General features: G+C 38.4%; 1 protein-coding gene across 1 annotated transcript; it reads left to right on the top strand.

Annotated features, from left to right (window-relative positions):
- The first annotated feature begins 4,558 nt into the window (after window positions 1-4,558).
- DNAJC25 (DnaJ heat shock protein family (Hsp40) member C25) lies at window positions 4,559-23,110 on the top strand. Its single transcript, XM_072598091.1, has 4 exons — window positions 4,559-5,051; window positions 8,689-8,841; window positions 18,404-18,874; window positions 21,774-23,110. Exons 1-4 carry the CDS (start codon window positions 4,668-4,670, stop codon window positions 21,894-21,896), a joined length of 1,131 nt encoding a protein of 376 aa, XP_072454192.1. The 5' UTR covers window positions 4,559-4,667; the 3' UTR covers window positions 21,897-23,110.
- The last annotated feature ends 38 nt before the right edge of the window (window positions 23,111-23,148 follow it).

The raw sequence follows: 23,148 nt of genomic DNA, 5'->3' as shown, positions 1-23,148 counted from the left end.
ACCTTATTCAATTGTCTATAATCCACTGTCATCCTCCATGTTCCCTCTGACTTTCATACTGGCCAGATGGAATGGATTATTCCATTGAGTGGTTGTAGGGACTAACACTCCTGCCTCAACATATTTCTTTACAGTATTGATAATTTCATCTTACCCACCTGGTACACGACATTGCTTTAAAGTAATTACTTCAGAAGGTTCAGGTAAAGTGATTGGGTACATTTTTATTTTACCACTGAAACTGTATTAATTCCTATCTTCCTTACTGCAAATTGGTATCTCCTCTCAGGTAAATTTAAAGCCATACCTCTCAACATATCTATTCTAATGATGTATTCAGGAATGGGTACAATGACCATGGTACATGCTTTCTTAGGTAATTGTCCAATTTGCATCCTTAGTTTGGCTTGTCTGGCTGATATTTCAGCCCCTCTCAGTCTGTGATGGTGATAGGAGCTCCATGTTTAATCTTATCAGAATTTCCACATATAAGGAAGGCTTCTGTCCAGTATCTATGAATGCCCTAGCTACAGTATTTGATTCATTTTTCCAATATACGGTCAAATTGATATGGAGTCTGCAGTCCTGTTTGTGTATTTCTTTAATCTGTGCAAGGGCTTGGCCAATTTCCTATTCTCCCTAAAGGTGTGACAAACTTGGATACAAAGGTTCAGGAGGATCTGTAGGGGCAGTTCTTACTATTCCTTTTAGTATCAAGCCCCTTTTCTCGATACACTTTGTATAGTTCATTAGTTGGAATACCATCTGTTCTTCCAAAATCTACCCCTGATCTCAACAGAGCAGTAAATGATTCTTTTTTTGTCAATCAATTCTGACTTTGAATCTGCTGGCTATTTACTTGTCTCTTTTGAAGAAATTTATCTTTTCCCCACTCCCCTAAGGCATTTAACTGTGAAATCATGTCCAGCACCTCTGAAAGAGGGTGCCTTATTTCATCAATTATTAAAGTTAGAACTAGGCACTTGTAAGCAGGAGGAGCTGTCTTCACTATTATATTCCTATGGGAAACTGCTAAGGGGGTATCAGAGTACACATCTGCTTTTCTGATCATTATGGCAGCATTCATTGCCTCCTCCTTTAACTTTCTCAGACATTCCCAAGTGAATACCAGGGTATGTCTCCAATAGGCCACATAGAGTCAATGTATCCCTCTGTAGCCAAAGCTAACAGATTAGTTGTATTGTTACCTCCTTGCATATTGTAATCTCTAAAAGCTTGCTGTACAAAAGGATTCTGACTAACCTATAAATTTCAAGCAATACACACCATCTCTTGAAGCTCCTCTGGCCTCTTCATCACTGATTCTCACCATCCAAGATATTAACAATTCTCCCATCCTTTGGGTGAAGTGACTCAAAATATTTGTGACTTCCTGCTGAGTAAAATCCTCAATTATCTCCTTAAATACTGCGTTGTGCCCCTGGTTCTCCTGTTTTTGCCTTAGTGTTGGGCATGCTTCTGCCTGAGTAGCCTCCCCCTCTAGCATTGTCTCCTTTCCCTCCTCTGACTTTGTTACATTTTCTTCCCATGAAGTCTCCTGGCAGTCATCGCCATGGCAACTAGGCTGCATCTGTACAAAGGTTGTATGCACAGTTCTTTTGCCAGCCTTTTGCTTCTTCTTCTGAGCTACATGAACAGCTTTTTCTTCCACCTAAGACCCACCCCACCCAGCTTGCTCTTTTAAAGGACAGCCTAAACTGAGAATTCCCATGCAAACTAACTAACTTTTTTCCTTCAGCAGCTCATCTCTACTTTTACACATAATATGGTAACCTGTTAATACAATCCAGCCTCTCCTACATACCCCTGCCAGTTCTTTCCCTGGTTTTATTGGTATTCCTTGCAAACATCTATCTAGATCTCCAGGTTCTCCCTCCTGTAACCTCTGTTCTCAGTTTTCACAGGGTCCAGTGCTTTTAGTCCATTTTCTTGCTAGAGAGGAATAAAGTAAATTCTTCCATTCTGGGATATCCATTTCTTCCTTTAAAGCTTTTCTACTTCCAAACAGAGATTTTATACTCTGAGATCCTGTTCATGATGCCAAGGCAATATTCATAGCACTGATGGCAACTATGAATATGCCAGCCTAGTTCTGAATTCTCAAAGTATAACAGACTCTCTATATAGAAGACAAAATAAAAACATTTATTCAGACACCAGAAAGTCAAATCCATAATAGTAACCAAGAATTCAATACACATTAGCACTGCAGGGAAGAAAGTCATTACCAAGCCTCCCCCTGCCTCTGCCTTTGTCTCCCCACAAGCAAACACTCACAAGCTGTGGTTGCCTGTGTCCACTCTCCTCTGCCCTAACTGCTCTCACCAACTTCCTCCCAAGTCTGCTCTACTCTTCCTGTTCTACCTGTTTAGCAAAATCCTCCCACCACAAGTGACTTAGGCTTCCATGTGTTTTAAGCAGGTCCTATGGGCCCATTAATGGGTGGGAAAGATCTTCAAACTAAGCAAAAATACATTAACAATACAGTCCAGCACCATCTCCCCTTGGTTTCATTGCCCATTTTCCAAAGAGAAGTGTGTTGCTCCTCTTACAGGGCTGCTGTGAGAAATAAATGAAGTTAAATACTTAAGTACAAATATATTAAATACTATGCAAATGACAGTTATTATTACTAAAAGTACATTTTACTGATGTTTTCTGTCATTAAATCTTAGTCACAGTCTGGAAGAATCCCACTCCTTTCCAGATTAAGCTCTCTTTTGTCACAAAGAAAAACCATTAAGGCAAAAACTCCATAATACAGTGATAATCATCTGAAAATTTTTCATCAGTCTGCTCTAGAAGTCCCCCACCTTTCTGGTCTGCCAGCTCCAAACTGTTGATATGATAATAAGTTAATCATAAGGATCATAGATTTAGAACTGGAAGGGACCTTGGAAGTCAAGCAACAAGTATTTATTAATTGCTTACTATCTGCCAGACACTGGGAATACAAAAACAAGCAGAAAGAAAGGGAGTCTCTGTCCTCAAGAGCTTTACACTCTAATGAGAGGGTTGGTGGTGACAACATATAAAAGGAAGCTGAAAAGTTGGGGGGTGGGGAATAGCAGAGATGATCAAGTATTGTGGAGAAAGTCTGGGAGAGTCAAGAAGGCAGCCAACAGAAGGAAGAAGTGACTGAACTGTGCCTCCTCCTTAAAATGGAAGTTGTAGAGAAACCAGCTAACCAGAGGGAGAGGTCAGAGGGTCTGGTACTTAAGGTGTGGAAAGTGCAGGGGCAGCATGAGCTTCCAGGGTGAAGAGGTTTCTGGGGCATTGCAGAGAAAGCCCAGGGAGCTAGAAGTACAGTCAGAAGAGGAATGAAATTGGGTGGGGTAATCCCCCCTCATTTTGCACATGAGGAAACCAAGGCTTAAGAAAAGTTAAAAGACTTGCCCAAAGTCACATGGCTAATTAGTGTCTGAGGAAGGATTTGGGGATCATAGGTCTGGTAAAACACCATCTAAGTCAAGTCAAAAAGTATATATTAAGTACTTATTATGAGCTAGGAACTGAGCTAAATTGAGCATTTAAAGAAAGTCAACAAACAGTCCATGCTGTCAAGGAGATCACCTTGTAGTACCAACTAATAATCCTGTTCTAGAAGAAGCCTTCCCAGACTCTCTTAATTCCAGTGCCTTCATTCTTTTAATTATTTGCTACTTATCCTGCATATAGCTTTCTTTGCACACATATTTGTTTACCTTTTGTCTCTGTTAGAATATAAACTCCTTGAGGGCAGGATCTATGTTTTGCCTCTTTTTTTTATTTTATTTTATCCCCAGCACTTAGCATATGTTGAGGCCTTTCAGTTGTTTCTGACTCTGTGTGATCCCATTTGGGATTTTCCTGGTGAAGACACTGGAGTGCTTTGCCAATTCGTTCTCTAGCTCCTTTTACAGATGAGGAAACGGAGGCAACTGGGGTTAAGTGGCTTGCCTAGGGTCACACAGATAGTGTCTGAGGTAAGAACTGAACTCAGGGAAGATGAGCTTCTGACTTCAGGGCTAGCGCTCCATCTACTGCCCCACCCAGCTTCCCAAATAATGTTTATTAATTGAGACATGTTAACAAATACGTAAAAAAACAGCTCCAGACTGGAGATGACAATCACCATTGGGAAGGAGCCAGGATTCAGGAAGATCAGGAAAGGCTTCTTATATTGGTAAATACAAATCCTGGGTAAAGCCAGGATGAGGAGAGTATTTAAGGTGGGGGGCACGGCCAGGGAAAATGCCCAGAGGGCGGAGATGGAGCGTGCCACATGCAGCATGGTTGTGTGGGGAGATGAAAGTGTAAGGCTAGAAGGGGGAGGGGGTCGGATGGTTAAGGGATTTAAGTCCTTTCCCCCAATCTAGAAAGCCGGCGAGGCAGGGCTGTCATTATGCCATCTCGTAGTCCAAGAACGCCCGAGGAGACAGTAAAGGGGAGGGGAGGGACCGCCTTTGCGAAGGCCACGGGAGTCTCGCCCCGCCCCGCCACGTGTCTCCTCCTCCTCCGCCCCTTCCGCCGGGGCTGTGACGTATAAAGGAAGCGCCGCGCCGGGCGCCGAGTGGAGGCTGGGAAGGCCTGCGATGGAGGCGGCGGCTGGCCGCGTCTAAGGGAAGCGCCGCGCCCGGAGCCAGTCGGGGCTGTGGAAGCCAGCGATGGAGGCGGTGGCGCCCGCCGGACGGCGCGGCGGGCGCTGGGATGCGGCCGGCGGACCCCGCTGCTCCGGCCGCCTGCCTCCCCCGCCCGCCGCTTGGGCCGGGGCGGGGAGCCGGCAGTGGCTGCTGCTGCTGCTGCCGCTGCTGCTGCTGTCGGGCCGGGCCGGCGCGCTGGTGGAGGGGCTCTACTGCGGCTCGCACAACTGCTACGACGTGCTCGGCGTGAGCCGCAAGGCGGGCAAGGCGGAGATCGCCCGCGCCTACCGGCAGCTCGCGCGCCGCCACCACCCGGACCTGGTGCGGCGCGAGGGCGCGGGCGGCGAGAGCCTGGAGAGCGCGCAGGAGGCCTTCCTGCTGGTGGCCACTGCCTACGAGACCCTGAAGGTGGGCCGGGGCCGGGGCCGGGCCGGGGGTCGGGCAGGGGCTGGGGTCGGGGCCGGGGCCGGGGCCGGGCCGGGGGTCGGGCAGGGGCTGGGGCTGGGGTCGGGGTCGGGGCCGGGGCCGGGGCTGGGGTCGGGGCCGGGGCCGGGGCCGGGCAGGGGCTGGGGCTGGGGTCGGAGCCGGGGCCGGGCCGGGGGTCGGGCAGGGGCTGGGGTCGGGGCCGGGCCGGGGCTGGGGCTGGGGTCGGAGCCGGGGCCGGGGGTCGGGCAGGGGCTGGGGTCGGAGCCGGGGCCGGGGCCGGGGTCGGTGTTGGCGTTCCCCGTTAGACTTGGACCCGGGATAGCAGGCACCCCTTTTTTGCCTTTCTTTTCATGCCTGGCACCCAAGTGTCCGGCTCTGAGTGACCCCGTGGATCCTAGCAGGCTAATACCGCCTATGGGGTTTTGTTGGCAAAGATGCTGGAGTGATTAGCCGCTTCCTTCTCCAGTGGATTAAGGGGAGCAGGCTTAGTGGCTTCAGACCGCTCGTTAGTGCCTGAGGCTGGATGTGAATTCAGGTATTCCTGACTCCAGCCAAGTGCCCTATGCCCCGAGCCTGGCTGCCTCCAGCTCCGAGCCTGGCACGTAGCACGTACTAAGCTGAAGCAATGACTTTTTGGCTTGACTTATTTCCAGCCCCGCCACGGTGTGATTTTAGGGAACTTGGCAGGACAGAGTTTCTCCACCTTTAAAATAAGGACATTAGATGACTTGCCTAAAGTCACACGGGTTAGCGAGGGACGGATCTAAGGACTCTGAACTGGACAGTCTCCAAGGTCCCTTGCAGTTCTCAGATTCTTTGAAATCCTGGTGACAAGTTCACAGTGTTTATCTATGAACTTGTGTCTTGACCACTTACTAGGTTTCCTTATCTATAAATTGACGATAGTAACAGGTGTACTACCTACTTAAATAACAATGAAATTACTGTACTTTGTGTGGTGGAATGTTGGTTTCAATAAACGCTATTGGGATTGAGGTTTTTTTAGATTTTTTAAATCTAGCTCTAGGGTTTGGAAAGGGAGAGTTTTCTTGAATAGGGATCACTTGGTGGATGAGGTTGTAGTCTGTGAATAAATGGTCCCCCAGAATCTCTGGCAGGAAATAGTAGCTGCATATTTATTAAATCTTTTAGTGACATGTTTTCCTAACGTTAGAGTTGAGAAAAATGTGGCCAGATATACAAGGGCAGTGGAAATACCTGTTAAATGACCTTAGGCAGGTCAGGTAGACAGTATGGGAGGTACTCTTTTGGACTTACACATGAAAGCACCTCTCCCACTACCCTTTCTAGAAACAGCCTATAGCAGGGGTTTTTAATGTGTCAGGGACCCCTTTTCCCCTTTGATGTTATCTTATTTTTAGACAATGGTCTTTATTTGAGTGCAGCCTGTATTTGGATAAATGTGTTAATATATTAATTTTGAATCTTGAAATCCATATTTTATCCTGTATTCTATAACAACCTTGAGCATTTTCTTCCATTTCCCCTACTAGATCTGTTCATTAATGATGACTCTAACATGTACTGGCATGGTTAACCCTAATTCATTTAGCATGAAGGAACACTAATGGAGCATCACTATTATATCCTCAGACCAACTGGAATGATTCAATGTATTATTGGATCACCAAACGACACTGAATTGAGTCTGGGTTAGACCAGAATAGGATAGATAGACCTTTCTATATAGACACACAAATTTCCTGGGTTCAAAATTCTCTTTACACGCTTAGTAACTATGTGACTTTGGGCAAGTCATTTTACCTCTTTATGTCTCAGTTTCCTCATCTGTAAAATGAGGAGGTTGGACTTGATGGTCTCCAAGATCCATTTCATCTCTAAATCTATGATTATGTATACCCACAGTAAGTTAACATTTTTAAGCAACTTAAAAATTACGTGATTCTTGCCATACCTCCTGTCCCTCTTCCACTACTCAACCATTGTCACTGTAGAAACAGAACAGGATGCTCAGTAGTTAAGACCATAAAAAGTATTTGTTTTGGGGGCATCCCATAGTTGCCTAGTGATGATGAGCCTCTGTATGCTTAGGGAATGCCTCATCTATCATTGGGATTGTACTCAAAGACTTACTTTTAAAGAACACATGATTGCTACTATGCCACACTGAGGCATTGGAATAAAACTTTTGTGATAGATTTTTTTTATTCATTCATTTATTATCTGCAGCTTCACAAACAATAATTCCTCTTTTTTCTGTTCACATGTAATACTTTTAGAAATATTTTAACTGTACCAGTGATTTCATTGTTCAAACTCCTGAAGAAGAAGTTTCCTCTGCCAGTGGAGATTTTGTTTTTAGTTGCATGAGAGTTACTGAGGGACACTGAACGGTTAAATGATTTGCTCAGGGTCACAGAGCACACATGTGTCAGAGTTGGTACTTGAACTCAGGTCTTTTTACTCTGTTCGTTATACTACCCTGACTCTCTTGTAATATACTAGACATTTTAATTTAATTTGTGTATATAATAAACTCTACATTCTTACATTTCTAAACTAACAGAGGGGCTTTGAAATTGCAAAGGCAACAAAAAAAGTACTTCTGTCTTTAGCCCTTGAATTTCCTTTCCTCCCCACCAAAAAATTCCCTGCATTTTTTTCATGGTTTCAGAGTTTCCTCAAACATTTTCCAACATCATTCTCTCCTATGCCCAATTTTGCATTAAAGATTCTTTTCTCCTCATTTGGGGGTAGGGAGCCATAAAGTCAGGTACTTTTTATTTGTTTATTTTATCTTTTTTAGTATTTACAAGAGTAGTGGGGGTTTTTTTGGCATCTTTATCCTGAAAGTTTTGTAAATCAGCAAACAAGTTGAGAAAGAAGTTAGCTGAAGGACTAAAACCAGTCTTTGGAACCTGTTACTGATAATTTTCTAAACTGATATGCACTACAAGCTTGTGACAATTCCCTGTTGCTTTTATTGTTTGAAATTGACAATCTCTCAGAGTCTTAAAACATTTTTTCTTTATTTGAGAGCATTTAGAATGTCATTTTTCCTGCTACATATTTTTATGTATGATACATGGATAATATGGACTGGGCTGTGAAATTGACTTTATGGATAACTCTTGGATATGAAAACAGTCCAGTCATGTAGCCCCAGAGTTCAACAAACTTTTATGGAGATAAAAAATGAAAATTGCCCTGCTTTTAAGGAGTTTGCATTCTACTGAGGAATATGGGTGGATAAAATAAATAGCATAGTTAGGATTTGAACCCAAGCTGCCTGAGTTCAAATCCGGTGCTCATGATACCTCAAAGAAATTTAATAAGTGAAACCTATGTTAATAATGTTGAATTCCAGGGGAATATTTATTTTGGTGTTCCCAGTATTTAATATTTAGTTTTTAAGAAAAATAGTTGATGAAAGCTTTTTGGTTTTGTGGAAAGAAGTTTTCTGATCTTGATAGCTTAAATTCTTAATTATAACAGAGGCTTAGTTTTAAAATTCTAAAGTAATTTTGTCGCTCCAGTGAAAATTAATACTCATACCAGGTTATGAAATGTTCCAGATTTCACATACTAGACAGTTGGAGATAAGAATTGATAAAATGTCTCAACTTGCATTTTGTAGGATGAAGAAACACGAAAAGATTATGATTATATGCTGGATCATCCTGAAGAGTACTACAGCCATTATTATCACTACTACAGCAGACGGTTAGCTCCTAAAGTGGATGTCAGAATTGTCATTTTAGTCACTGTGTGTGCTATCTCTGTGTTTCAGGTACATTTTTTTTTCTTTGAGCATTTAGACAATACTTTTTGTAATACTGAGTCTGCATTTTGGAATGGACTCAGATGTTCTTGTGTAAATTATGTATACAGTTAAGTAAAGTTTTGTATTCAACTTTAGATTAAATTTTGCCTTTTGGGGGGAAAAAGTTTTATATATCCAGTTATCTAATATATTATTCATAAGAATAGTTTTATCTTTGATGTTTTTTAACACTATATTTATTTCCCTTAAACCCTTACTCCCTTCCCTCCCCCCCCCCCCATTGAACCCTTTTCTGTCACAAAAAAATTGAACAAAACAAATTAACAGCAGCGGTCTCTGATAATTTATACTGCTTTCCATACTGATAGGGAAGTAGGTATGATTCCTTAGCAGTTTACTAGGACCAGCATTATTCATTACAGGTCATCCTAGTTGGACTGCTCTTTTAAGTACTATGTTCAAATTCAGACTCTTTCCTTCCCCTGCCCAGTCTTTTCTTCTTCAGATTTAACATCCTCAAAGTTTTTTTTTTTAAATCAAATCATCATTGATATGAACTTGAGGCCCTTCTACTTCCTTGTCGCTCCCTGAACATTCAGATTAAATATGGACTTGAGGACTGAATATATCTCAGTTCCAAATACTGTCTGACAATACCCGAATGCAGTGGAACGCACCACTTTATTACTGGAAGCTATGTCTCTCTTAATGCAGCTCACAGGTATATATCACTCTTGATATATGATACCATTGATTCATATTGCATCCCTCCCAGCTACCAAGACCTTGAGACTTTTTTCAGACAAACTACAATCTAGTTATATATGCCTCCCTCTTCTCATGTTTTGATGTTTTGAATCAAATATGAGATTTTTTTCCATTAATCCTCATTAAATTTAGTCTTACTAGATTTGTCCTGGTGTTATACCCTGTCCGGATCTTTTTGGATCCTATCTGTCATTTGATACATTAGCTAGCTATCTTTGCTTTATGTCACCTGCACGTTGGATCAGGATGCCATCCATCCTTTCATCCAAGTCAGTAATAAAAATTTTAACAGCGTGGTGCCTAGCATTCTACTGGAACTATCCTCCCAAGTTGACATAGAACCATTAATGACTCCTTTTGGTTCTGGTCTTTCTATGGTTTCAGTCCATATAAATGTACTATTGTCTAGCTCCATCTTCTCCATAAAATAATTTTATGTTTTACCAGATGCTTTGCCAAAATAATTTTACAGTTTTATAGTAAGATTTTTACCAAAACATACTTTTATATTATATTTTATATTTCCTTGATCCATAACTTTAATAACCATGTTAAAAAAGGAGATAAGACTAGTCTGTGATGACCTTATCTTTATGAAGTTATACTGTGATCACCTTTCCTTTTCTGGTTGATTACTAACCTTCCAAGAGTATATTCTAGAATTTTTCCAGGAATCAAAATCAAGTTCATTGACTTTTTTTTTTGGCAGGCTACATTCCTTTGCGTTTATTGAAAATTGGGACAGTTAACTTTGTCCAGGGCTGTTCTCAGTGATCCTTTTCCATTCTTTCTGACCTTTGAAAGATCACTGACTTAGCGTTCCTACCCTTCCATTCTTCAAGTTCTCCAGGATATAGGTTAGGTTGTCCAGGTGGCTTGAAGTCTGGGCAAGTTCTTAATTGTCTCATTATTCTGGGTATTAACTGTGTTAGTCATTTTTGTTCTCTCCTTTCTAGTAAAAAAACCGTTATTCTCCTTGGGAACAGAATAAGGGTTGAATAACTGCATTCTCTCCATCAGCCCTCATTGTCTCATCCATTCCAAGTAGAGGTGACTCTGACTTTGTACTTAACCTCAAAGCTTTTCTAAAAACCCTGCCCTTTTTGCTGTCATTAGCTTTCTTCACTTGCCTTAGCTCATTCTGAGCCTTATTATTCTTAATGCCATTTTCACTCAATGGTGCTACAATTTTACCTTCATTTTCCATTACTTCTTGTACTTTTCTAAGTACTTCTTTAATGTCCCCTCCCTCCCCAATATTCCCATCAGTTCCACCCCAGTAGCTAATTTCTCCCTTTTGGTGAGAATCAGATTTTGAATGAAAATCCCCTTGTTGGATCCTTTATCTCTTAAAGGATGAGCTTATCATTATTGCAAGGCAAGATATTATTTTGTTTTGGCACAGAGAAGAGTCCCTATGCTTCCTCATGTAAAATGAGCAGGTCAAATTAAATGATCTTCTAAGATCCCTTCCTGAGTAAATGTGGTATTATATCTCTAGACAAGTGATTGTGGAAGAGTTTTTTTAAAAATAATTGATATCCATTTAAATTTTCACAGTTCATTTTTTAAAGCCAAATTCTGGACTTAAGAAAGTTGAGTTTTTCTCTTTCCATTAAGAACTACAAAGTTTTTCCTTCTTCCTAATCATGGTGGGAAAAACAATCTCTGGTTTCTCTGTGTTTTATCTCCTGTTTCTGTAGCTGGCAGCCTCTATACAGTGCAATTTGAAATACTTTCTTCAGGGGATCTGCATGGCCTCCTCAGTACTTTGAAAGCATTTAATACACTGCAAAAAGTCATTCTTTCATTCACATTCAAGACAAAGTCTTCCACCATCATGCTTTGTGTAAATCCATTGAAAGTTGCCCTTCAAGGTTTGTAGAACTAGGGTTTTTAACCAGAATGTCAAGGAATTTAAATTGATGTATATTTGCTTTGGGGAATTGGTTACTATTTACAGGTACTCATTTCATAAGTTTGAAACAAGTATTTTCCTTTCTCAGAACTTTTTCTGAATTGTAATTTCATTCTTTAACATTTTTCTCATTTTTTAAAATTCCTCAAAATATTTTTTCTTCTGAGTACAGGAAAAAAATCAGTCATGAAGTGTACTATTTTAAGGCCAGATATGAATGCATGAATATAATTGCAACTCTGCTATATGATAAATCTTTTAATTTGGGTAAAGCAAGCATTCAAATTTAAACAAAATTTAGAGGCCATTTGTTTATTTGTATGAAATACTCATTAACACTGACATTTAAGTTGAATATCTGATAAGAATAAGAAAATTTTTGTGTGCCAATTCTTGTGCTTCAGAGAACTTGAAAAGTTAGAAATGATTTTTTTTTCTGAAAGATTTGACTTTTTGGCTTATTTCAGAATATTTCCTTGCATACTGTTGACTTTGCTTATATTTTTTGTAAATACTTTTGAATGTAATTCATTCTTAATTTTAAAAGAAATTACTTAGGAAGAGAAATATAGTAGAGGAGGAGCTACCCATTTAGGAATTAGGAGGTGGTGTGATGTCAAGTAGAAAGAGTATAATAGGCTCTGTATTCTGAGGACCTGGTTTCAGATCATTATTGTGATACTTAACTGGGTGACATTGGGCAAGCAACTTAGCCTCACTAGACCTCAGTTTCTCTATCGGTGAAATGAGGGGATTGGATCAGATGACCTTTGAAGTTGCCTTTCAGTTTTAGGTCTGTGTCCACTTGACTTCAGTAGTAGAAATGTGTGATTCTTTGCTGCTAGATTATGAGTGCTGAGGTCGCCTAATTTTTAAAAATGGAATCATCGCAAGAGTATAATGTGAGCAAGACATGCATTTTACTTTTTATTGATCTTAGTCTAGAGTCTAGCTGTGCTATATCATAGATTGTTTTTTGAAGGTATCCATTTAAAAAATTATTACTAGAATAAAATAGTTGATAGCTAATGAGGACGTAATCAGCACGCTTCATGTTTCTTTTGGAACTCTCATTCTTAGATATTACAATTTGAATGATAAATTCTTCTTTGGATAGTTAATTCAGTTGTATGATATAAAGTTATCAAAATTGAGAAGTAATACCTTCCAAAGAAATGTACAGTGAAGATCATTAGTTTCCAGTTCTAAGGAATGCAACAGAGGAACCTTTCCACCATGATGAGAACCTTGGTATGTCAAGAGATTATTAGATTATTGGGAAAATTATAATTCTATATTAGAGTTTTTCTCCATAGAGTAAGGCCTCTTTCAGCTCGAACATTCTGTGGTTCTATGTTGTAAGTAAAATTAAAGGAAAGAAATTCATGTTATAGTTGAGTACTATATTAACTATCAGTGCAGGCATCAAATGATACTTTTTACAACCTGCTCCCAAGGTTCCTTTCCAGCCTTATAAAACCTGCAGTCCCTCTCCCAGCAAAAACTGTGTGGTTGAGGCAAACTGATCTTGGATTTTCTCATTCGTAGCCTTCATCTCCTGTCTCTGTGCCTTTTCACTTGCTGTCTCCCATGTGTGGAATGTACTCCCTCCTCACCTCTTAGAATCTCTCCTGGTATTCCTTCAGTGCTCAGTCTATAGACTACTAGTTTCTGCATGAGACCTTTCCACTTCAGCTGCAGGTGCCTTCCCCCGACCCCAGTTAATTTGTATTTTTTTCATATTAGTCTCCTCCTTTCAGGTTAGCTCCCCCATTAGAATATTAGCTTTTTTGGGATAGGATTCACTTTCATATTTGTATCTCCAGCTCTTAGCACAGTGTGTCACATAGTAGGTGCTTAATAAATGCTTATTGATTCTTGACTTTGTTCTGTATCAGTACACCAAAGTCTTTCTGCATTCTTCACATTTTGTCAGTTCTTGGATGGAGACCGTAACTCACACATACTTGGCCGTTTTCTGCAGTTCTTGTCCATGTTAGGTTATCTTAAGGATACCTTGAATACCCAAACGATCTGTCTCTCACTTATCCCATTCTCTTCCTTATGTGGTCAGACTATTCAGTCATGCATGTTTTCAATGATAAGCTTTACCCCAGTTCTTCTTCGTAGTTAATAATTGATACGTTAATTAATCGCTATGTCACAGCCTCCTCACATCCTCAGGGCCTTTACATTGTACTCTGAATGATACTCATTTGTATTTCTTCAGAGACTGTAACTCAGAGGCATATAACACTAGTAGAATACTTTTAAAATGGGCCTTTGTTTTAGTTAGAAGTTGGGGGGAAAGGGGTTGTCATTAAACAAGCTTTGTAATTTCCCAAAATAACTCACTTTCTTTCTCTTCTTCAATTCTGACTTAACTTATTGTTCATTTGCATTGCCTATCTGTGATGCGTGTATATGCAGAATATATGTTGCCCATGTAGCTGCATATAATTGTGTAGATAGTATACTTATTCTTAATCCACTTAAAGTTGTTTTCTTTGTGGGTGGTTCCAGATCTTATTTTGGAGGTTTGGCAGTATTCTAGAGTTTGCTGGCACAAGCACATTGTCATCTGTAAACAGGAGTGTTTGGAGGACCTTTCCATCTCTAGGGAATGACTTCAACTTGGCTTTAGGGCTAGATGACCTCGATGACAGTAGTAAAGACTGTTGGCAAACCTGTGTCTTCCCACTTTATGGTTTGCTTTACTATCAGAAGGTCTCTGATACTATGCCTTTCAAGAAATCTTGCATAATTTTGATGTAGGCATGGAAGACACCATATTGGAAGAGTAAATTTAAGGTAGTGTTTTTCTCTACAAGATCAGATTTTTAAAAATAATAAGCAATAAATATAGGAAGACTTTATATTCACCATACTTTTTGTCAGTTGTGTGATGGTAAATATGTACTCCACTGTGGAATGTAAACATATCCAGGATAGTTTCATTAGAGAACAAGTGTGGTAACTGTTGTCTGTGGTTGAAAAATTTGTTGCCAAAAAGTCTTTGCAGCTTTCTTACATGTTTATTGCTTGTTGTCTTTTAATTTTCATCTTATTCTGTGGGCAGCAGTGTATATTGTGGAAATAGTGCATTAATGTTCAGATCTTTCACCTGCTATATGACCATGGGCAAATCATTTAACCTCCCACAGCCTCAATTACTAATCTGTAAAGTGTGGGGGTTGGACTAGATTCCATCCCAAGATTCCTTCTGTCTTGCACTTGATATACAATTCTGAAATGCCCTTGGGAGGATTTCACTTAGATGATGACAGCACCAGTTAGTTTTATCCTTTAGTATTTTTCTCAGTTTCATAAGGTAATTTTAGTCTCTTTGTTATGGCAGTTAATCTACACCAGTAAAACTTACATATGAAGTTATTATAATCAGTGACAATTCTTTTTTCCCCTCCATTCAGGAATGTATCTAAATAAGTTAGGATGGAGTTTTAAAAATCTTCACGACACACCTCTTTTTCATTTTGGTCTCTTTACTTTGTCATTTTTGCTCTAACAAATTGGCCACATAATTAACAACTCACTTGGGATCGATCCGTCTTTTGTTTGTTAAAATTTAGTCAGTTTTATATTTGTGATGTTACTTGATTTTCACGATTTCTAGTGCCTACGGATTTCCTTCTTCAGCAAAGTATCTTAATGATACACAGGTGTAAATGTCTGTAATCTAGTCTTTTACCTGTCTCTTTGTTTCTGAAACTTACTTCTCTCCTTCCTAACTTATTCCCACTCTTTCATTGAAGTCACTGAGTATCAGGGTATATGCTGATTTAATTTGGAGGGTCTTACAGAGAATTCTTCATAGAAATTGCCTAGCCAGTTCATTTGTGACAGATATTGCAGCACATACTACAATAATTTTCACAGTGGTTATTTTACAAATACTTATCATGAAGCACTGCACTATGAGATGACCAAATGTCACACAGAACAATGTTTCTTATTGTCTTTGAATGCTTAATAAAATCAACGCTGCCAACTCTTTTATCTGATTCTCTTGGAAGAACCTGTGAGTTATTCTACTACTTAGCTATAACTTCCGTCTGTTTGTTTTGTTTAGAGCAAGAAGGTCAAGATGGACATGGTTTATTTTCTCCAGTTGATGTCCATTCATTGGTATTTGGGATGAGGATCTCACATTTAGAGTACCAGATGCCAAGTTAATATTTATAAATGGTCTAAAAATTATGTGATTGTTAAAAACCTGCCCCCTTTTCTACCTCTCAACTGTCATTTTGGAAACCCAGTTAGGTCCACATCAGACCTAATACAAAATACTTTGTATTTTTCTTTGTTCTGTGTTCACATACTAATAATTTCATTGCTCTGTGACTGGCTAGGCTGATCCAAAGATAGACAGCTCCTTCTGTTGCTGGAACCATACTCAAAGCCTTTTCAGCATTTACTGTCTCCTGACATAGTCATTGAAAACCCTGCATCACCTCCATAGTATGTGGGAGGTCTGGAGAATTTTGTGTTTTTATTACTGTGTAGTAATATTCTATTGCATTCATATACCACAATTTTTCAGTGATTCCAACCCCCTATCATTGAGCACCCACTTTTCTTTCTTTTTTTACCTTTGTTATAGGCTTTTATTTTTTGTGTATTTTATTTTCCCCCAATTACATATTAAAACAATTTTTCAACATTTGTTTTTTTTTTTTCAAATTTTGAGTTCCAGATTCTATCCCTTTGTGCCTCCCTTTCCCCCCTCCCTGAGATGATAAGCAAATATAGGTTATATGTGTGCAATCATTTAAAATATTTACATATCAGTTCTTTTGTACAAGAAGACTTGAAATAAAAGAAAACAAAAGAAAGTGAAAAATAGCATGCTTCAGTATGTATTCAGCCAATATCAGTTCTTTTCCTGGAGGTGGATAGTGTGCTTCATCATTAGTCCTTTTTCATTGTCTTAGGGAATAGCTAAGTCATTCATAGTTGTTCATTGAATAGTATTGCTGTTATTGTTAACATTCTGCCAGTTCTGTTCACTGCATTTTGCATCAGTTCATATAAATCTTTCCAGGTTTTTTTGTGAAATCATCCTGTTGTTTCTTATAGTACAATAGTATTCCATTACGATCAGATACCACAGCATGTTTAGCCATTCCCCAGTGGATGAATATCCCCTTGATTTCCAATTCTTAGCCACCGCAAAAAGAACTGATGAAATATTTTTGTATAAGTAGGTCTTTTTCCCTTTTTTGGATGTCTTTGGGATATAGATCTAACAGTGGTATTGCTGAATCAAAAGGTATGCACAGTTTTATAGCCCTTTGGGCATAGTTCCAAATTGTGTTTCAGAATGGTTGGATCAGTTCACAATTCCACCAATTCCACTTTTCTGCCAGTTCTTTGCCACTATAAAAAGTGAGGCTATCAATATTTTTGCATATATGAGGCCTTTCCCTGTGCCTTTTACTTCCTTGAGCAAATATTTCCTAGGAGTAATAATTCTGGTGAAAGATTTTGTGTATGTGTATACACACACTTAATAATCTTTTACATATTATTTATATCTTCTGTTTTTCCCAATTTTGTTATCTATTTTTAGCCTTTTTTAAAAACGTTTTGAATTCCAGTTCTCTCCCCTACAATCCTTCTCCTGCTTATTCTCCTACTTATTGAGAAGTCAAGCAGTATGATATCAGTTATACGGGTAAAATCATGCAAAACATTTCCAAGGAAAATGTGTAGTGATTTTTCTAGCATAATTTCCAATTATGCTCCAAAATAGGAAGACTTTATAGTTCCACTAGTGGGTCTGCACTCCCATCACTTCTCTCAACAGTTATTTTCATAGTTTGTCATCTTTGCTAATCTCTGCATATGAATTGAAACTTCACTCAGTTTAAAATGTATGTTCTCTTGGTGATTTGGAACATTCTTTTCTCTTTCATCTTGTGAAAGCTTCCTGTTCGTTGTGTTAAACATTTTTGAAAGGGTATCTCAACCTCAGGTAGACTGCTTATCACCATGGAATTGAGTTGTTTGTGTGCTAAAGAAGATCTGCTACTTTTTTACGTTTTAGCCTCTTTCTTTCATGCTGGAGGAGAAACCTTGATATGGAGGTGTGGTGTAGTGGAAAGAGTGCTGGATTTGGAGTAAGGAGAAACTTGAGTTCAAGTCCTGCTTCTGACACTTAATAACTAGGCGACCATGGTCTAGTCAGACAGGGATGGGGAACCTGCGGCTTTGAGAGCATATGTGACCCTCTAGGTCTTCAGGTGTGGCCCTTTGACTGAATCCAAACTTCACAGAACAAATCCCCTTAATAAAAGGATTTGTTCCGTAAAACTTAGACTTAGGCAAAAGGCTATACCTGAGGACCTAGAAAGCCACTTGTGGCTTCGAGGCAGGAGATTCCCCAAACCTGAATCAGCCTCTCTGAGCTTTTGGTTTCTTATCCATAAAGCAGGGATCACTTTACATAACTTTTGTAAGAAGCTAATGGAATAAGCTGTATATAATAGGCTGAGTATTGTATGTTAGCTATTATTGTTATTATTGCTTATTGTTATAATATTTCTCTAGACTATCTGGGGGCAATATGGTGTGGTAGAAAGAGTATCAGACTTACAAGTCAGAGAACCTGGGTTCAGAGCTTAGCTCTGACATTATTTAAGTATGTGACTTTGTAACTATAAAGTGTGTCAAAGTAAACTGTTGCTACCACAGAATGTTCATATATATCGCATCATGTCTGAAATCAGTCCTAAGACTGTTTCTATGTAATACAGACGAATGGTTGTTGGGTGGTTTTGGTTACCAGCTAGCTTTTTGTTGCTAAATTTGGAGTCATATTTACAAGTAAAAATGACTGTTTTCCTTGTTAAATATTTCTAGTTTTTCAGCTGGTGGAGTAGCTATAATGAGGCCATCAACTATTTAGCCACGGTGCCAAGGTATCGTATTCAAGCTACTGAAATTGCCAAGCAGCAGGGGCTGCTTAACAAAGCCAAAGAAAAAGGCAAAAACAGACGATCCAAGGAGGAAATCCGTGAGGAGGAAGAAAACATCATCAAAAACATTATAAAAAGTAAAATAGATATAAAAGGAGGCTATCAGAAACCTAAAGTGTGTGATATTCTACTATTCCAAATTATTTTAGCTCCTTATCATCTGTGTGCATACATAGTCTGGTATTGCCGGTGGATTTATCATTTTAATATCAAAGGTCAAGAGTATGGAGAAGAAGAGAGGCTGTATCTCATACGTAAATTTATGAAAATGTCAGAATCTCAGTTTGACAGTTTAGAAGATCATCAGAAAGAAACTTTTCTTCAACTGAAGCTGTGGATAAGAGAGAACTATGAAGTGAGTAGCTGGAACTGTTTTGATAATTTAATGAATTCTTTCATGTCAAAAGTAGAAAAATGCTTAATTTTCTTAAAATGTACAAGTTATCCCTTCCACATTGAGAGGGTTAGGTGCATGAGGCCCCCACAATCTAGAAAATCCGCTAAAATTTTTTGGCCCTTCCCTTGTACCAGAGAAGAAGTCTGAATTATTATGGTATTAAAAGATAAAATATATTGATATTATACAGTACTCTACATTTATTTTATATATTTCTGAGTTTCTAAACTTTTTCTGTGTCATCTGATGGCCTTCACATATTGTCTAATGCTTTCTTCACAACTTCCTGAAAATTCTCATTTAGTTTTTTATACCAATCTGTGATATATTGAAACATGGGGAAAGTCATGATGTGAAGGGACAGCTCTATTGAAAAAGAAGCTATATGAGTATATTTGTCATTGGGGAAAAAAGTACTTTTTCTGTCTATGGTTTTGTTTTTTTTTTTTTACAAATTATTTTAGAAGTATTTTCATATGGCATTATCTGTATATCAGCCAAAATGATTCTAAAAAATTCAGTCTGGTCTGATTTTTCTGTTCCATTCAGGATAACAAAGCTGCAGTGGGTAGGTAGAAGCCGCACTCCTTAATAGTTTAAACAGCAAAGCAAGTTCACCAGATTTTCAGGCCTGGTTCCCTTTACCTGAGCTGCTTCAGTTTTGGAACCTGATCTCAAATGTTCATTTTTCACAAAATATAGTCAAAAGAATGGTTTGTCATTAATGAAAGTAAGAAGTGGCTCAAATGCTTGCGTAGTTTTTAAAGTGTTTTTAAATAAATTTTCTGTTAGTACTTCCAAAATGTATACTTACAAATATAGACGTTTCTGAAAACCTAAAGATGGCTATCAGCAGTAATATAATTAACAGTTCTTTGAGGAATCAGAGATGTAATTCATCAGGCGTTCATTAAGCTCCTAATATGTGCCACGCACTGTGCCTAGACCCTGGGGATACAAAAGTGAAAGCCCTTACCTTTAAGAAATCTATATTTCATTAGGGAAAGTAGACCCAAAGAGAGAGTGTAGAGAGAGAAGGTTCAGGATTGAACCCTGGGATATTGCATGGGGGGCAGGATGTGGATGATGACCCTACAAAGTATACTCAGCAGAATTGGGCCTGTGTGTGTGTTTTTCATACAGAAAGGAGAAATGCTTCTAACTAGCTGTCTCCTTTCCCATATTTTCTTCAGTACTAGTGATTTTCTCTATCCTCAGATTCCTCATCTATAAAATGAGTTCATTGGATTGGATAATTTCTAAGATTCCTTCCATTTCTGACATTTGTTGATTCTTTATCTTAGTGCTATTCTTTTAAGTAGTTGAATAAATTTATATTTCAAATATGAATGTAGCATAGGAAAATCTGATTTAAGTAAACTGTCTGTAATCTCTTCACTTGCACATCTGTGTTCCTTTTGACAGGTGACTTTCTAAAAAGGTTTCATTATACAGTAAAATATCAATCTGATTATTTACATTAACATAAATATATTTTAATTTTTAAGTGTATAGAGCAAGTGGACTTACCTAGGCAAGTATTGTAGAATGTATGTTAAATGTGTATTCAACCAATTTAACAAAGGCAAAAATACATCGTAATTAGCTCATTGTTTGTATATTAGTGAGTTTTTCTAAGGTGAAAAGCTTACTCCAAAGTAGTTTAATCATCTCAGTTCTGGAATCTTATATGTATTATTGATTTGGAGAGAGGGACTGTTACATTGAAAATTTTAGAGGATTTTCCAGGGTAGGTTTTTATTTCTCAGAATTTTCAGGCTACTGTGAAAACCTGTGGTTCATAGCTCAGTTTTATAGACTGCTTCCAAGATTTTAAAGAATAATGTGTTTTGCATAACCAGTCTAATATAATTTATATAAAATAAATTTCAAAGTGTATATGCTACTACCTTAACATGACTGGAAAAATAAAGAAAGCAACTTCATTTAATTTTGACATTAGTAGATATTATACAGCATACCCTGGAAATACATAGTGCTTGTATTGTTCCATTCTGTTCTCAACTCGATGTGGGATTTATTTACTTTGCTTCATTACGAGTTCTTGGTTCTGCCCTCCCAAAAAGCATTAAAACAACTTCAAAAATGCCATCTTGTTACACTAATTAAAACAGAAAAGTCATCGGTTAAACATAGAAACTATTAGTTTGATGGTTAAAGTATAGTTGCTCTTTAATGGCTGTTTGCCAAGACAAAGGAAAATGTTTAAATCTTTTAAAATTTGGATCACATGTTCTTTTAGTGAACAAAAGACAAAAGTTCTATAGAAAGCTAGAAAGTTTGATGTTCTTCTTGCTAGGGAATTACTTCTGCAAAAAATCCTGCCTTTATTTTATTTACAGTGTTAAAGTGTACTTTGGAAGTGCTTGTGATCTCTGGCTAGACAGTCTTTTAAAATGCAAACATGTCCATTGCAAATTAGATTGGTTTTTCATAACATGCTGTGTTATGCTGTGACCAATTTTTTAAAAAGTTTCATGTGACCCTGGACTCTCAAAGGCTATGCTGGTGGATTGTAAACTTCAAAGGCCTCAAATGCTTCCCCACTACCAGTCCAGCTTCTGTTCTTTGAAAACCAGGGTACCTCAGAGGGGTGGGAGCCATGTAAGCCCATAGTTTATTGGTTTTCTCAGCTCTGGATCCAGGAAATGGTCAGAAATACAAAGGAAGTGTGAAAGGGCTGTAATGGGAACTAGTGGGGGAGGTACTCATATCAAAATGTTGATAGATACATCAGTTTTGACTGGTGTCCTACTGTTTGTGATTAGAGAGGTCACTTCATCTGGGCAGGGGTCCCAGAGTTGTCCCGGTGCTCATATTGAATGTTTCTGTGCAGGCCTACAAACAGGAACAAGAGGAAGAGCTGAAGAAGAAAAAGGCAAATGACTCTCGATGGAAGAGATACAGGAGATGGATGAAGAACGAGGGACCTGGGCGCTTAACTTTTGTAGATGACTAACGGTTGCTGGAATTCTGTGTACCAAGCCACAATAATTATAAAATTATTTTTCATAAGGGAATTATTTTAGAAAATTCATCCATTTATTTTCAGTAACAATCTAAAATTCAGGAAGCATCTGATGGAATGAAACAATGTGAAGTCTGAAAGAAACATAAAACTGTATTATTAAGACATTTTAAAAACCGTTTTTCAGTATTTATATTCCATGTGCTTTGTAGGTCTAATGCTTTCTGTTAAATCTTCATGCTGTGTCTTCTATCAGATTCTATTTCAAAACTTAGGGTTTTCCATTCTAGAACTTTTCCTGCTTTTCTGTTATGTTGCTCATTGCTCTTCTCTATCCTCATTTTTTTCCATAGAACTTTACTTTAAAAAAAGAAATCACAACTGCAGTTAATTACTGGTTTGTAAATTTGTCCAAAAACCTCTCCAAGAGAGTAACTCTTCTAATGTATCTTTTTTATTACAATCATTAAGGATTGAAATTATGTTTTTCTAATATCTCTCCAGGAGAGTTTTCTGCTATCATGTCCTTGTAACATGGTTTTTATTGCATTTGTTATAGGATTGTAAATGTGATCAGAAACTCTCCAGGAGAGTGGTTCTACTCCCATGTCCTCGTAGGATGATTTTTATTACAGTCATTATAAGATTGTAAGTCTTAAAAAGTGAATCAAAATCAAAGTAAATTAAAAGTGAGTCAAAAACAAAAGTAAGCAAAAATCTCTACAAAAGTGTGCATTGGTCTTTATTGTGACCGTGTGGCTTGATAACTTCTGTAATAAAAATATAAGTCCTCTTCAAAAATGAAAGTATGAAACAAAGAGCACAAAAGCTGCCCCTAAGACTCTGAAGCCTTTAAGGGAATCATGTTTAGTTGTGAGCACTGACTTAAACATTTTGAAAATAGAATCAGGAGGTGTATGAATGTGCATCAGTGATATTAACCAGGGTATCAGTATTTTATGTGTGAGGCTGCAGAACAATGAAATAAGTTGGCTGCACTGGAGATTCCTTTTTTTAAAAAATACTTTTTGCATATGAAAGCGAAAGTACTTGTTTGGTAACAGCCCAGAACATACAACTTTGGTAATTGTGGCATGTGATCTTTCACTAAAGTGTCAGTACACCCTCATCAGGGTAAGCTGATTCTCTTGTTAAAGGGTTTATTTCTTTGCTTTATGTAAATAAAACAGTTTGTTATATTACAACCTGATTTGTTCGAAATTCTAAATTAAGGTAACTTCCA

Source organism: Notamacropus eugenii, chromosome 3 (genome assembly GCF_028372415.1).
Source record: "Notamacropus eugenii isolate mMacEug1 chromosome 3, mMacEug1.pri_v2, whole genome shotgun sequence".
NCBI classification, from domain to species: domain Eukaryota; kingdom Metazoa; phylum Chordata; class Mammalia; order Diprotodontia; family Macropodidae; genus Notamacropus; species Notamacropus eugenii.
This window is presented reverse-complemented; position numbering and strand designations above follow the sequence as displayed.